This window comes from Biomphalaria glabrata, chromosome 2, assembly GCF_947242115.1.
Source record: "Biomphalaria glabrata chromosome 2, xgBioGlab47.1, whole genome shotgun sequence".
NCBI classification, from domain to species: Eukaryota; Metazoa; Mollusca; class Gastropoda; family Planorbidae; genus Biomphalaria; species Biomphalaria glabrata.
The window spans coordinates 46,937,487-46,953,802 of NC_074712.1; the positions used below are offsets into that span (position 1 = coordinate 46,937,487).

At 34.1% G+C, this 16,316-nt stretch overlaps 1 protein-coding gene and 1 long non-coding RNA gene across 2 annotated transcripts; both read right to left on the reverse strand.

The window, feature by feature from the left end:
* Window positions 1-995: 995 nt before the first annotated feature.
* LOC106058877 (cysteine-rich protein 1-like) lies at window positions 996-13,638 on the reverse strand. Its single transcript, XM_013216391.2, has 4 exons — window positions 13,452-13,638; window positions 3,171-3,265; window positions 1,932-1,989; window positions 996-1,707 (listed from the first exon to the last, which is right to left on the reverse strand). The coding sequence occupies exons 1-4, from the start codon at window positions 13,489-13,491 to the stop codon at window positions 1,658-1,660; spliced, it is 243 nt and encodes an 80-aa protein (XP_013071845.1). The 5' UTR covers window positions 13,492-13,638; the 3' UTR covers window positions 996-1,657.
* Window positions 5,723-13,443, reverse strand: LOC129924630 (uncharacterized). Its single transcript, XR_008776644.1, has 2 exons — window positions 6,691-13,443; window positions 5,723-5,965 (listed from the first exon to the last, which is right to left on the reverse strand). It is a non-coding gene; the product is annotated as an uncharacterized LOC129924630 (long non-coding RNA).
* Window positions 13,639-16,316: the final 2,678 nt, after the last annotated feature.

Below are 16,316 nucleotides of genomic sequence, written 5' to 3' on the forward strand. Positions count from 1 at the left end.
ATATTTTGTTGATGTCACAGGTTACCTAAACTTGACCACTTTTAACTACACATGTTAAAAAAAATGTTCTATTTAAATTTCTGTAAGACGTGAATAGAAGAGTATCTTTCATTTGATGAGCTACAGCCATAATTTGATTCAATTTGATCTCAAAAATCATTTGTTTATTTTGCCTTCACCCTAAATGAACTTGTTGATAAGGCATAAATAGACAATCTTTGTTTTTGGGGGAATATTAGTAAATTATCAAATAGGTATATGTATTATGTGTGATAAAAAATAAAACCACCTCATTTTACAAACTATTAGTAACAAATAGTAAATAATTATGACGGAATGGGATTTATGTTTACAAAAATTAAAACTTTCTTTTTTGTACCTTTAAATAGCATGTCATTAAATTCAGACTATTTTGTTCATAATTGAAATTATGATTTTATTTTTGTAAAAAAAAAATAAGATTGATGAATTTAAGCATCATTTTCTGAAGAAAAAAAACTTTAAAAATTGTGGCTATATTTCTTTCTTTATAGAATTAACAAGTTTAAAGTAAAAGTAAAATACCCTTATAAGACCTTGCAATCTTTAGGGCCCATGGTTATCTAGGGTGTCATGTGGCCAGCACAATGACCAGCTACCTTTACTTTCCCAAACTAATGTCAGGTTATTTATTAGAGCTGGTTGGACTTAGTGGCACACTAAAAAAGCCAAGCGCTTTATCACTTAGCCACTGGCCTCCAACTAGTTTAATCATAAAATTAATCCACTTCTAAGTGGCTACTTAACAAATGACTTAGTAAAACTTGAGAAGGTTGTACTTATCAAGTTGTTGTTTTTTGTTTTACTGGTCCTGCATTCACACACCAAAAAAATAACATTCAGCTTTCAAAAATAAAAACCTTGTAAGTACATGGTGTACCAGTATCGATTATTACATACTCACACTTTAATAAATTGAAGATTCATCAATGAAAAAACAATGGAATAATGAAAGACTGGGTTGCAATAAAAAAAATTATTGCTTTTAATAGTGCAAAAACAAAACTTCAGTAAAATATACAAATATATAATAAATGTGTAAGAATGACATACAGTAATTTTAAATTGTTTTTTTTTTTGTAGGTGAATTGAAAAACTTCAAAGAAAGACTTTCATTTCTATAACGTTTTTTGTTTGCAAAATAACAGGAAAAAAAAAAAAATCATAAAACAGTTTTCTGCTTATAAGCGGAAATTTGTTTTAAAATCACAAGAGCTCTTATAAAAATGTTGAACAAGAACTACACTCTGTACATTTTTATGTCATTATATAAGCCTATCTAGGAATGATTAGGCAAAACCTTTGAAGCACCATGTTTAATGATAACATTTAAAAAAAACATTGAAATATACATCTTACAGAATGGCACGAAAACAAAAAAAAAGAGATACCTCTTTTGGAAGTTGAATACACTGTTACATTCTGTGTATCTAATGTTTTGTTATAAACAAGTATCCTGACTTAATTCATGTTGGTTTGTTCTGTACTAAGCCATGGATACTGTTCTTTAAATGATGACTAAATTTAGGGAAGAAACTAGAGCAGCTAGGCTACAATGGAATAACTAGAGTTTGAGATAAGAAACCAAGAGAGATAAGCCTTGGCTGTTTAGTTTAATCTACTTGGTGTAAATGGCTTTGTCCCCTGAAGTTCCACCTCTGCCAAATCCTGTCGAAAAAAAAAAGAACTATTATATATATAAATACCTCAGAGTGTTATAAGTATTAAAAACATTGTTTGTAATGTTTGAAAAGCTTATGACACCTAATGAAATAATGTACTACAACAAATGTATTGTATTTTATATACATATATATATAAATTATGCTTAAAATCGTAGTCATAGTGGACAATGAACTAAAATGGCATGTTCTTAAAAGCATTCCACTTACCTTCAGGTCCAAACAATGAAGCATAGCATGGCTTTGTGCAATAAGGTTTACCTTCATGCTGTGGAAATAATCATAATGTAATAGAATTTAAAGTTTTGTCTACAACATTAAAAGAAAATTAAAAAAAAATGCTTTATTTGCATTGGAGGTAAAAAAACACTTTTTTTGTTTGCAAACAAAGCAAATACTCTTGTTTATATACAATAACCAAGTTACTTGGTCCATGCCTTGCTCTGAATAATGCACTTCACAAACTGCTATTTTATATGTCCCGAGATTGAACCCTACCTGCCATCATCCTCTGCTTAACTGAAATAGGTTTGTGTTAGAAGTAAATTTCTTTTTTTGAGGAACAAATGAAACCTAAGTTCAAATATAGAAACTTCCAGAGGGAATGACACTTTTTTTTCTTAACAGTTTGGTTCAAAGGACTAGGAAAAAAAGAAACAAAGAGAAAGCAATGGATAGAGATCAGAGCTACATTTTAATTGTTACTTGATGCTCTAGATAAGTTGGAAGCTTGAGTACTGAAACAAGTGGGGGGAAAAAAACATGACGTGTAGCAATTAGCAGCTGCATGGTTGATATTGAGAGGTGAAGACATTTTGTGTAATGTTTAACATGTTTCGGATGTTCCTTCAGATTCTGAACATAATTACATCCAAGTCCCAACCTCACATACGACGACGGGGGTTGGCAGCAGGCAGGGTTCCAACCAGGGATCTTTGTGACCACTGAACGTCAGTCATGTCATAATACACGCAACCAGGCAGCTATAAGCTCTAATGAGGACTCGAACCCTAGAGCTACAGCTTGGCAACACTGCCTAGTAGTGACAGAGGCACCAAGATGACACTTGACATGAACATAGAGGCCCTAATAGTAGTCTAGTGCTGCTACTAGATGTTATCATTTAGAGCTCAGAATAGTGTGAAAGGCATATAAGTTCCTTTGTAACTTGTGTACAAATTTAATAGCGTAATAAAAATATAGAGATATAGGCATAAGTTAATTTTTAAATTTAAGTAAAATTTTGAAAACATAATAAAAATTAAATTTAAAGAATTTTTTTTAGTGCAGCAACAGAAGTTAACACTAACTTTTTATAAAATCTATATTTAATGAACTTTTACTTTGTACTCTAGTTAACACAATTTAAAAAAAAAAATATCTACAAACGTAGCATACAAAAAAAGAACTAAAACTCTAATACACAGAAAGCGATCAACCAGTTGCTACCTCTGAATGGCTTCCTGGGGCTAGTGTCTTTTTACATTTCTCACAACGTAAGCAAGCTGGGTGCCAGTCTTTACCCATAGACGTTTTTCTTTCGGCTGAAATGTACAAAGATGACGTTTGTTAGGATCTAAATATAGACCATGGGTACTATTTATAAACAATTTCTACGACAAGGGTGATAACAATTGATCTAGTGTGTAAATGATAAATTATTACTAGCATTGCATTGCCAAAATAATTTATTGCTTTTGAAAACAAAAAGTGGGGAAAATGGTTTTATATTTTTCTTATTGGTAAAGAAGCAATTCGTGGAATTCGTTACTAGAATGGTGCATGAAAATTGCCACACTCAAGATGATTGTTTTATCTGTAGATGGAATCTGAATAACTGAAACTTTCGTTACTGATTTCATTGGTCCGTTTCCTTACAGTCAAGAATGTCCGCGACAAAATGTCCACAAGGGAAAAAGAAAACAGAGACACTAGAACTAAACGTAGGCTACTGTGCTTGTAGTCTAGGCTTCATGTGTGTTTGAAACTGTTAAGTGGTTTGTGTGTATACGACAGCTGGGGCAACAGTTACAGGAGAGTGACAAAATAGAAAATGGATTGTATTCAGTCCTACACTCGAGAAATGATGTGTGCAGACCGGGGGGGGGGGGAATCTTGGTTAACCACATGTATAAATCTACTCAGCATCATATAAAATTCTAGTTTGGTGATCCAGATCCACACATGGCAACATTAAAAGACAGTCTAGAATACTGAATTCAGGTATAGACATAGATATATTCTAGTTTGGTGATAGGCCTATAGATCCAGACTTAGAAAACGATGCACAAAATGTTACGGGATCCGGAACGTCCATTTTTTTTTAAATTTTATGTAATTCTTTAATGAATAGGCCTACATGCGGGAATACCCGCTGACGTACACGTGTTTAAAGACCAACTGAAGAGGTTTTGGGGTCAATCACAGAAACCGTTTTAATACTTGTTTTCTGTAATATAATGCTTAAAAAAACGTGTATGCAAAATATTTTCTATAACTTTTCAGCCGTTAATGAGATATTAGCATTTTAATGTGGGTTTTAGGGACACTAAAAAGTCTTAATCTCGTAGCCATTCGAGATGTCTTTCTCCCTCACTACACTGGTCCGTGACGTCATAGTTTGGAAACTAGGTCACGCTACTAAATTTAGAGGTAAGCGAATTAATGTTCGCCGGATTAGCCTAGATCCAATCAAGCGTACTAGTATCGAGTTTTAGTCCACCGTACAACGTGGATCAGTCTACTATACCTCTTGTTACAGTCCACGTGTGGTTTTTTATGACTATGAGTGTAAGCTAATCACAATTAGCAAGCCGGTTTAACTTAGATCCATTCATGCGTACCCAGTATTTGACCACAACACAGTGTTCTGTCCACCATATCGTGCAGTACACCTGCAATTTTTTTTATCACCAATTCTTTCAATTACCGGTATTTTTCGTTCTGATAACGATGATAGTTAAATAGATCTATATGCTAGAAACTATGGTTGCAGAAACAGCTCCTTGACTAATGGAATTCACTTATTCAAATGCCCTTGGGATGATAATGTGTAATTGTGTGTAGAGATGGGGTGGGGAGAAACAAGTCAAAGCTAGATAGTTACTTACACACTAAGTACAAATTCAGCTTCCTTAACTTATATGATTTAAAAATTTAAGAGTAATCCCCATATTGGAAGCAGTTAGCTCAATGAAAAGCTGATAGCAATGAAGAGCTCAATTTGCTTTTGCTAATGCTGTTATAAAGCAGAATTGCTAACTAATAGTTCACTTTTACTTTTTCTTATATTAACAAATTTTCAAAGTAATAATAATAATCTTTATTGTCCAAACAAAAAACATTATAACTATTAGAATATTATCAGAATACTTTAATTTAAATAAGATAATAAGAGCAGAAACAGCTGAGGTAATATATTTGATCAGTTAGGTTCAAGCTATTAAATATTTCAAGTTCTAATATTAAATTATTTATCTGGCTAAATAACTTTTGGGTGCTAAATTTTCTTTAAAATATCTTTGTAAACAGTGTCTTACTGGAAATATTTACATTTCATTAACTAATTTATAAATATAATCAAACTATGCATTCCGCATTTGTAATAATTAATTTTTTTTTCGTCGTCTGCGTCTGTCTTTAGCAAGCTCGTCAGAGCTTTTCAGCTGTTTCTTTCAAAGGCAATCTGCTTTCCTATATGCCAAAGAAACCACTGGTTTGTCTGTATAATGAATTAGATATGACAAAATATATAAGTTGCAACTGGGTTCGTGTGATCAAGAGAAATTATATGCTGCATTCATCCTTAATCTTCGGAATCGAAGATAATGCCTTATAACTTTATGCTTGCATTAAATATAAAGGGCATGTCCCACAAAGTTGAAATGTATCCAAAAGAATATTTTTTCACTTTTGAGTATTTATAAAGAAAATGTAACAAATTTGTTAATTCTAAAAATTTAAGACAACGTTAGCTTAAAACAAACCAACTGAAAATATGATAATAATAATAATAATCTTTATTGTCCTTGTATAAGACTTATTTATTAAAGATTATTGTCATAACCATATAAAACTGACAGAATTTCTTCTAAGCCATTGAGTGTCATAGCATCAGCTTTTAGATTTGCAAGTAAAAGATGCTCAACAGTCTTATAAAATAACAGTCCAGCTGGCATAACACACAATCAGGCAGCCATCCACTGTTGGACGCATCAGATCATCTTTTAGCCAATGTCAGGTTTCTACAATAAATTTAAAAAAATATATTTATATATTTATTTAGTAATAGATACATAAATGAAAAATTAAGTAATATTAAATGAATATAAACATTAATATCAGCCTAGAGGAATCTAGTGCTACTTTACTAGAATATAAATAGATTATATACTATAAAGGTCTATAGTAGATCTATCTTAATTCTTATAATTCTTGGAGTCTAATGATGAAAGAGTTTACTAAGTCTAGATTTTATTAATTTATAAATCTAGATCTATACCTTCCTTAAGAATGATATGTAAAAATTATATGCTTTCTAAAAACTATTGTTACTATAGACACTATAGTGACTATAAGTGATAATAGTCTTCTAAATCTTGTAGTAGGCCCTACTACAAAACAAGAATAGACTTTTATAGACCAACTAAAGATTTAGACAGAACTTCCCCAGGACATAGAATCTATATATTAATATTACAGACCACTAGTGAAGTGACCTAGCCCTAAAGCCTAGGCTAGTCAGTAGTCACTATATAAGTCATAAGACTATATTTTTATATTCCTATATTATTGTTTTTTTTTTTTTTTTATTTTTTATAGTAATTTATTTATATATATTATACTAAATTAGATCTACGACTAGCAGATCTAGATTTAGATCTACATCTAAACTAAGACTAGTAAAAAAAAATATAGATCTATGTAGCTAAAAATCTATTATTAGATATCTAAATCCATATCTAGTTACAATCTAGTAATAAGACTAAATTGTCTACGTTAAGTTGGTCTTAATAACAAAAAACAAGATCTAGACTCCTCTAGGCGGTCTAGCTAGATCTAGTGTCTTGAGCTCGACAGTTTCCCGTGATTTCCATACTATAACGTCACTTCCGCTTTCGGCCATGACAGAGCCATTTCAAATCTCGTTAATTTTTTTACACTTCCAAATGACTTTATCTAGTATAAATATGTATTTCTTTTAACTCAAATTTTTAGGAACTATATTTGATACCATCTACTTTCATAATCAATAGTTATCTCAATTTCGATAAAAACCTCTTCAGTTGGTCTTTAAGATATAGATTGTCTAGACCTCCATATTAAATTTAATTTTAAGAAGATTATATTTTGAATAATTATAAAGGTCTAACAAGAATTTTTCCCTGTTTGGCCAATTAACTAGTAATATATTTTTTTCCGCAAAGCTATACATATAGCCAACTGTCATATTTCAGGGTAGTCATTTTTTAACTCATGAATAATTTGCACAACCTAAGTTGTAATAAGAAAAAAAAAACGTCATAGTAGACGTTCTCTATATAATAGACTTTTGAACTAAATAGTGGAGAGAGAGAGAGCGAGCACTCTGCACTGATGGCAAATGAACATTTCTGACTAGGCCTAGAATGCCCTAGATCTATCTTACTAGAGAATGTATGAATGTCTATTAGAAGGGGTGAGTAGCAGATTAGGCTATGTATTTTCTAAGAGTGAACTTTCTTGCTTGGTTGACTATGTAAACATGTAGGCAATGAGAGACCTTCCCCACACTGACACGTCTGTGTTTAAATACTAAGACTGAAGCCATGCTTTTATTTGTTACCGTAACTTCTAATGTTAAGACCTTAAGTCTGAACTCTTGATTTTGTTTTTTTAGCTACTTCTGGTATTTATCACTTGCTTCATATAGGTCTAACTAAATGAAATGCTTTATATAAATAAATTGTTCATTCATAGCTTTCATCGGAGAGGGAGTAGGCCCTACATGTTAAAAGATTACTTAAAAGAGACATTCTGAATGCGCGCTTAAAGGAACCAAACTTCCACCTTTTCTTTAACCGTACTTCCATAGATCTATTTTTATGGCTTTCCTCCCTTTCCCGCTTCTGTTCCAAATATAGGCCTACTGACTAAACAGAGCACGTAGGTTGGGCTTTAGTACATGACATGTCAATGTTTGCTTTTGAAAAGCGCAGCTATTGTTATAGTATGTCACATGCCCAAACAATAGACCATGAGGTAAATATAATGACATAACAAAAGAAAGCAGTATGTCTTGCCCATTATTTCGTGAATGCGTAGCTACATAAATTTTAAAACGCGAGCATTTTCCTCATTGCTGCCACTCTTCTGTAAAGACACGTACACGTACCGTAGACAGATGGCTGCCTGGTCGTGCGGTTTGCGCATTGGGCTGTCGTTTGGATTTATCGATGGTCCCGGGTTCAAACCCTGCCCGCTCCCATCCTCCGTCGTCCTGCGGGAGATTTGGACTCTAGGAAGTAGCCTAAATCATCTTCAACTCTGAAGGAACATCCGAAACATGTTAATAACATTTGACAAAACAGTCTTCATAGTTCTATCTGTAGCAAACGTTCTTCACCTACTCGGGGGTTTAGAGTTAAAGCGCCCTATACTCACATTATGTAATCCTTTCCCTAGCTGTTTGAGATGTTTTAAGGGCATATCCTAACCACTGAAATACCGCACCTCATCCTCCATCACTGCTAAACAGCTGATCAGCGGCTGTTGATTTGATATTTACATTCACAGCTAGCCCTTACATGTAAGGGTGTTTCATCTATCTGCCATCTGGGAACGCGCTTGGGAGAAGACGGAAGTTCCCAAGACAGAGAGGACCTATCAGGCCATTCTATTCCCTTTTTTAAAGAGCCCAAACAAAAGTCACGTCTTTTCGTTTATTAGACACAATTAAGGGTAATGCGCGAATCGAGTGAGCAATTGAGTAGGCTGCATCTATGTGACCCGCATAGTTTTAATCTTTGCTAAGCAATGCACAGAGATATTTTATATTACAATGACTACATTTAAAAAATCACGTCACATGAGAGTCCCACTCCAGACGTCCAACAAGTACGGATCCGGACCGAGACTAACGGACTGACTTGATCTAAATATCATCAGGATCTAGATCTAGGCCTATATGTTGGTCCTAACGTATAGGCCTATCCTAAAACACCCTAAAGAACTAAATCTATAGAGGTCTATTATTCACTTCATAACTGATACATGTCTTTATAGGCTAGGTCTACTATAAAACAATGCCAATATATTATGAACATTTCATATCATGGGCGGGGCAGAAATGGGCGTGACCACACCCACAACGCATCACTTGTAAGCTATTGACATAAATTAGGCCACTACCCAGATTTCTTAGGGTCACTGACACATAACACAACTAAATGGGAGAAATTTTACAAGTCTTAGTATTTCAAGCAAGAGGAGTGTGATTTCATAGCCTTTTAAGTTCAGACAGACTTGGTAAAAAAGGTATAAAAGAAGTGTCTAATTATTTTTTTAAAAGGAAAAACCAAAGTAAAGAATAAAAAAAAAACACTCAACCTTTATATATATACGAATATATAGGGGCCTAACTATTGGGTGTAAGGCAGGGTAGCTGTGGGGAGACTTATGTAAACAAAACCGCACTCAACCAACTCGGTGTAAATTCATCCGCCTTTGTCTAATGACTCTAAGTAAGGAGTCATGAGAAAGATATCGGCCAAACTAAAACAAAAGCGAAAAATGCAGAAATGGAGCCTAAAGTACATGTACTTGTACTTTTTTTTTTCGCGCCAACCCATAGCAAAGTGCAGTGTGAATGCATTATGTTACCATGACTACACACTCCCTTTAAGTGACCACGCCCTAAAGTTAAATAATGCGTTGACACTACTGCATGAACTGTGTCCTACCGTTAATAGTGTCATAAATGTGACCCTTTCAATTGTTTCGAAGGCCAGCGTTGTGACATTAACGACTATTGCTGTTTATTTACTAGATCTATTAGTACTTAGAATCTAGATCTACCTCCAGGCAATGTTTTTTTTTTTACCTCTAAAAGCCACAAGTCATTTTGCAAAGGTATTGCAGAAAGAAAACAGTAAAGAATGCTGGTGAAAGAAAATAATTTAGCAGAGCTAGTACGGTAAGAAAACTAAAGAAAGCTGGTCAGAGAAAGTAATTTAGCAGAGGTAGTCCGGTATGAAAACAGTAAAGCAAGATTGTAGAGAAATTAGGCCCAATTTTGCAGAGGTAGTACGGTAGGAAAACAGTTCCTTTCAGTTTAAGGGAGGGAGAAAATGTAGGCCAAAAAATGAATTCGCGTTATTAGAAAGTTATAAAGTGCTGCATACTGACATTAAGAAAATAAAGACTATATCCTTTGATCGATCAAATTGTGAAGTGAACATTGAAATTTAACTTCCTGTTCTTTATTTGTTGGCTTGAAAGAATCGAAGGGTAGCAACAATCAATTAGTTCTACTGTTCTATATACCGGTATCTATAATATGTAATCTATTGAGTAGGGGTCCTCCCTATTTTCTTGGTGTCAGAGACAGTACAAACGTAAGTCAACATAACAGGTTACTCAATCTTAAGTTCTTGTTTACTATCAAGTTAAGAAACACATAGCCTATAACACTAAAGTTTGTTCTCAGCGTGGGACGTACAATTGTGTAATATACAGTTTGATTATAGGCCTAACATCAACTGAAGGCTATTACATCAATCATACATGTGTTTATGATAACCTAGCCATTATTAGAGAATCTTATAGATTACAGACGTTACTTCAAAAAAGAAAATTACGTCCTACACATTTTATGTGTCAAACAAGTCGTGCACGTTACTCAGTCACTTGAACTCTACTAATTGTTATGGTGATTCAATGGTTTCAATAGTGAATTCGGGCTAGACCAATCGTTAGAGAATGCCTATACACTGGTCTGTAACATCACAGCCTTTGGGCAGTTCAGACCAATAGCTCGTTGCCACGTCGAAAAGGCCTGTGACGTGGCAACGAGATACTGGTCTAAACTGCACACAGGCTCTGACGTTGCAGGTCAGTGTTGAGGCATTCGCTAACGATTGGTTTCGATTCAGGCAACCGATTGCATATTAAGAATGCAATGTTTACCCCCCAAAAAAAAGTTATTGCACGAATCAGTCCTAGCAGTAAGAAACGCGCCTTATCTCTGACTTATCCCCTCCTCTTTCTAATGCACATATGACTTGTTAACGATACGTACTTCCAGGAACAATAACTGTTTCCCCAATTAGTACAAGCTATGAAACCTTACACTTGTGTAACATGTTCATTAGTTAAAAAAAAAAAAGTACCTATATTTAAGTCCATTGTAGTTAATAGAGAAGCATTAATTACTTGAAGCAGCGAGACTTAAACTATTGGTCACCTTCAGACAGTCAATAACTATACCACCTTAGACATAGCGAAACTACTTGTGACTAACAAAAACAAAAACAAAAAATAAATATGTGTCCTCTGTTAGTTCAAAACAAATCGATTTTTAATTTATTTGACCTGAACTACAGACGTAGCATAATTAGGTCATCTTGAGCTATTTAAGGATATCCTGACTGGTGATAACAAATATATGCAAGAACTTGACAAAGTAAAACCTTTAACAAAGTGTAATCAAAGTCTAATCTTGTACAAAATGTAATCTAGGTTACAGACGTCCTTTATGGACGTTAGAAGTATAAGTGCTCCTGGTCAAGAGCAATGTGACCAAGTATAATATTGACTCTTATTTTGTCTCAGTCCGTGAGTCTCTGTACATTGTGCGTGTGTTTGTATTGAGAGGAAGTCGTGACGTATGCTTTAGATATCTGCATATGAATTGCAGCAGTATAAAAACTAAACACATGCAAGTTACAATACCAGACTGCAAATAGGATTGTGCTGCTAACTTAGCAAACATTCCTAAGCGGTTAGTAAGGAAAAGTCAACACAATTATTGATTCTAGGCGACATCCACTGCATAGTTGTCATCTCCGGTGTAGACTAGCCGACTTTATAAAGTGTACTGTTTAGCTTTTTTCCCCTTCTATCCAGTCAGCTAATTTTAGACTGTATGTAATTTAGGAGAGGCAGAGATAGGCTCACGTGGAATATTAATAAGCTACGATTGTGTTCACTTTTGGCCCTAGTTTGTTAACACTCCTAGTGGCCACCACTCAGATTTAGGTGTATCTGTTTTTTTTTTTTTCAATTCAGTAACATTTGTGCTGATGTAGAACATCTCACGTGAAAACAAAATTATAAATAGACCCTAACAGAAACTCTAACCTAACCTGTGGATCTACTTATTCTACTTTGTTAATATATTAGTCTACCCTAAATACGCCGAAAGTACATAAACGTAGGCTACTCTATATCCCAACAGCTCCAAATCCAATTATCATTAATCATCTCGTTTTGAAAGACGTTCATACAAATCTCATCGACGTCTTGTGTGTGTGTGTGTGTGTAATAATGAACATGTGTAGATGATATAGTTGCTGTGGAAATGGACAAAACAGATATAGAACTACAAAGTATACAGAATGACAGGTCGTTGAAATTAATAGACAGATGAAAAGGAAACAAGAAAATAATATGATGGAATGCTAATAATTATTCTTTTTTTCCCATTACTTTACTGTCTTGAACAAATATTTTACATTTCTCTTTAATGTTAGCAATGTTTACAAAGCTTAGGCCTATATCAACTTTGCCCTTTCTGTCTCTCGATCTGGTACAATTTTGTACACGTTATTTTTCCCACACCCATTTTTTGGGTTAAGTTAAACTTTACAATTATTTGTTGTACCTAACAAAATATGAATCAAAAAATTAACCAATTATTTAATTAATTCTTGGAAATTAATTATTCTCGTACTGTATCGAATAAGGAAAATAAATGCTACATATTGAGAGATGTGGCTATAGCTGGAGTTATCCCTTATTTTGTTTTGTACACGTTATTTTTCCACTTCCCATTCTCCGACTAAGTTGAAATTTCGAATAATTAGTTACAGTCGATGCGATACATAAATCAGTAAAAAAAAAACAAAAACAATTAGTTAATCACTTATTGATAATTTATTTTATTTTATATAGAAAAAGAGACCTCCTTCCTGCATCATTGACATATGTGGCAGTGATTTTGCATTTCTTCCCCTTTCCCTTTTATAAGCTTTGTTTCTACAAAAGATGATTTTTTACTTCGAGGTTATTTATTGCAATGTGATATAAAGCATTTGTGTAAAGGAATGTCATGAAATAGGAACGGTTGGTAACGATTGTTAGTTCCTAGATCCAAATGAAAAAAAACAACGTTTACTGGTCTTACAGCTTTTAAAACATTTTGTTATTGCTTATATAAATTGAGAGGGTATCTTGTCCCACATCCAACCTCGTCCCAGTGATGCCTAAAGATCTTGATCTTGAGTCTATTCATTAGGACTCAATCTAGTGTGTTAAAAAATAATTTTTGACTTTGTTTTGTTTCCAACATAGATCTATATAGGCCTACATGGAAATTGTAGAGATTTATAGAAACTCTAGTTTTTTTTCCACCGTACTCCCCCCCCCCCTTTTTTTTAAAAGTCAGTGACATTCCACTAATTAGAAGAAAAAAAAAGATCAGCAGATTAAAAAGCTGTTCCACGTAAATGACAGAAACGAAACATTACTCACCGAAGTAGACTTCTTTACCACAGCTCGGACATTTGGGCATTTTGTCAGGTCTTTATGATGCTTGAACCTCAATATACACAGGAGTTGAGATAGAGCTGTCTTGAAACAGGCATTAACCGTGAATGTAGGCCCGCCAAACTAGAGTGAGTCAGCGGGGTTGAGCTGGGACACAGATATAATAGTGCGACATCGCCCACTTTTTTTCTCTTTGCACACGAAACTGAGCAAAATATAATGTAAACATTGATTTGCGCACGACTCCATAAACGGCTACAATAGGCCAATCTGGGTTAGTAGGCCTACAACTATGTTAGCCTTGTACGGATGAATGATAAAAATCTATCACCTAAGTAAAAGTTTATAATTATATCGCATTTTTTATTTTGAAATTATACTTAATTATCGCAAATGTATTTTAATTTTAAGGACAACTATTTAAAGTAAATATAAATAAATAAACATTTTAAAAAGTAAAAAAAAAAGTTATAAAGGGAAATTACTCATGCTATCTTCTATTTTCTTACGCTTATGGTTCTTTGGTTAGCGTGACGCCATAGACATAAATAAATATAGACTGGCCGATAAAAGAGTTTTAAGAAACGAAACGAAAATTTGTGACTTGCAAATTTTGTGTACTTTATTATACGGCAGTGTAGTTTTGTTTAATCTCTATGACTGAAGATCATGCAACTTTTCATAATTCGGAAATCCGATAACAATAGATATACATGTTTTCAAGCTACATGAAGTTATTTCCCTTTTCCAGTCTATATTTATCTATGTCTATGCGTGACGCAAAAAAAAAAAAAATGACAACTGACTAACTTATAGGCTACTCCCAAGTTTATGTTTAATTATTCGCCAGCGGACAAGTAATTTTCAGGCTATTGTATTGTTTTGGTAGTCTGAAGTAATAAAATTTAAAAGAATCATTTGGCTTTGTTTTTTGTTTTTTTACTTGACAACAAACCGAATAACCTATTATCAATAATGAGACATCTAGACCTTTTGTCAAAGAAACAAAATTGTAATGTCAAAAGAAGAGCAATGTCAGAGAATCATAGGCGTTCTTTTTCATTAAAAAAAAAACGGAACAACTTATAAATGAGTTTTCTGACTACATTTTTTGTCACAAGTAGAAAATAGCATTTTCAATAACTTTTCGAGTTTTTCCAATTTAAATGTGACAGAACGACAGACAGGCGACACACAAAACTAATAGCGGCTTTTCATCTTACTGAGGGGCCGCTTAAACAACATCAACAAAAACAAAAAGATTGAGACTTTTTTGGGGACTAACACGAAGGCACCTTACTGCACGAGCAAATATGTAATAAATTTTGGGAGAAGATTGGGCGGCAAACTGTCTCCACAAAGATCTGTCACTGGCAATGTCTGAAGCCTCCTCCCACCTGGTGTCAACTGTTCTGAGGTTCTCAATGAAAATGTGGCGCCAAATTATACGAGGACGTCCCTGTTTGCGCTTTCCTTGTATTGGCCTCCATGTCATCGCAACTCTTGGTATGCGTAGTCCATTTTGTTGGAGAACATGTCCCGTAAACCTCATGCGACGCTCTGTCACAACCTCACTAAGTGTTCGACTCCCATTTCGGCAAAGGATTTCCTTGTTTGAGACCCGATCTGTGTAACTGACACCCAAAATCCGTCTCAGCCATTTTTGTTGAGCCACAGTTAGTCTTTTCTCAGTTTTGACAGATGACTTTTATGTATCGCATGCATATGTTACTGTTGGGATGACGATTGTGTTGAGAAGGTGTATTTTAGTCTCGAGTCCAATGGCTTGGCCTGTCCAAATAGGCTGCAGTATGCATATATAAGATAGGCCTATATTTGATATAAAATACAGAGAAAAAACAGAGAACGAGGTTACAAAGACAGTTTGTGTGGAAACACAAACTCAAAATCGGCCCCCGAATTAATCCACCCAGGCAGGTAAAAAGGCAGGTTTCAATATTGACGGATCTTGTGTGTTGCCCCAGCGGTTCATAGACCAAAGGATAGGTGAAAGTGAATGTGAATTTAGATGTGAACCAGGCCTAACTAATGTATTATAAGGAATCTTATCTTATCTTATCTTATATAATACAGACGTTACTTCAAAAAAGAAGATGATTACGTCCTACGCGTCATGCATTTAGTCATGCATATTAACCAATGACTTAAATTCTGCCAAGTCACTGGTTTTCCTGGCTAGCTCAGGCAACCCATTCCATGCTCTAATAGCACTAGGGAAGAAGGAGTATTTGTACAAATTTGTCCTAGCATATGGGACGAGGAATGTGCCTTTATCTTTGTGTCTTTCAGAGTATTTTATTAAATTTTGTTTTTGTATTTGAAGATTATGGTTCAGTGTTTTATGTATGATTGCTACTTTACTTTTGAGCCTTCTGTCCTGAAGGCTTTCTAAATTTAGTGATTTTACTAAAGGTGTTACTCTAGTCAAATGTGAATATTCGTTTGTTATGAATCTCACTGCTCTATTTTGTGTCTGTTCCAGTTTCTTAATGTTTTCTTGAGTTGAGGGGTCCCAAACGGAGGATGCATATTCTATTATTGGCCTAACCAAGGTTAAGTAACATTTTAGTTTTATGTTCTTATTTGATTTATAGAAATTTCTTTTAATAAATCCTAATGCTTTGTTTGATTTTTTTGTAGTTTCATCAATATGTGGATTCCATGATAGTTTTTCATTTATTATAACACCTAGGTATTTTGCGTTTTTAGTCTGTGATACTGGTTTGCCATGAATAAGATAAGTGGAATTAATTTGTTTTAGTTTTTTTGTTACTCTTAACAACTGACATTTTTCTGGGTGGAAAGACATGCTCCAATTTGATTCCCATT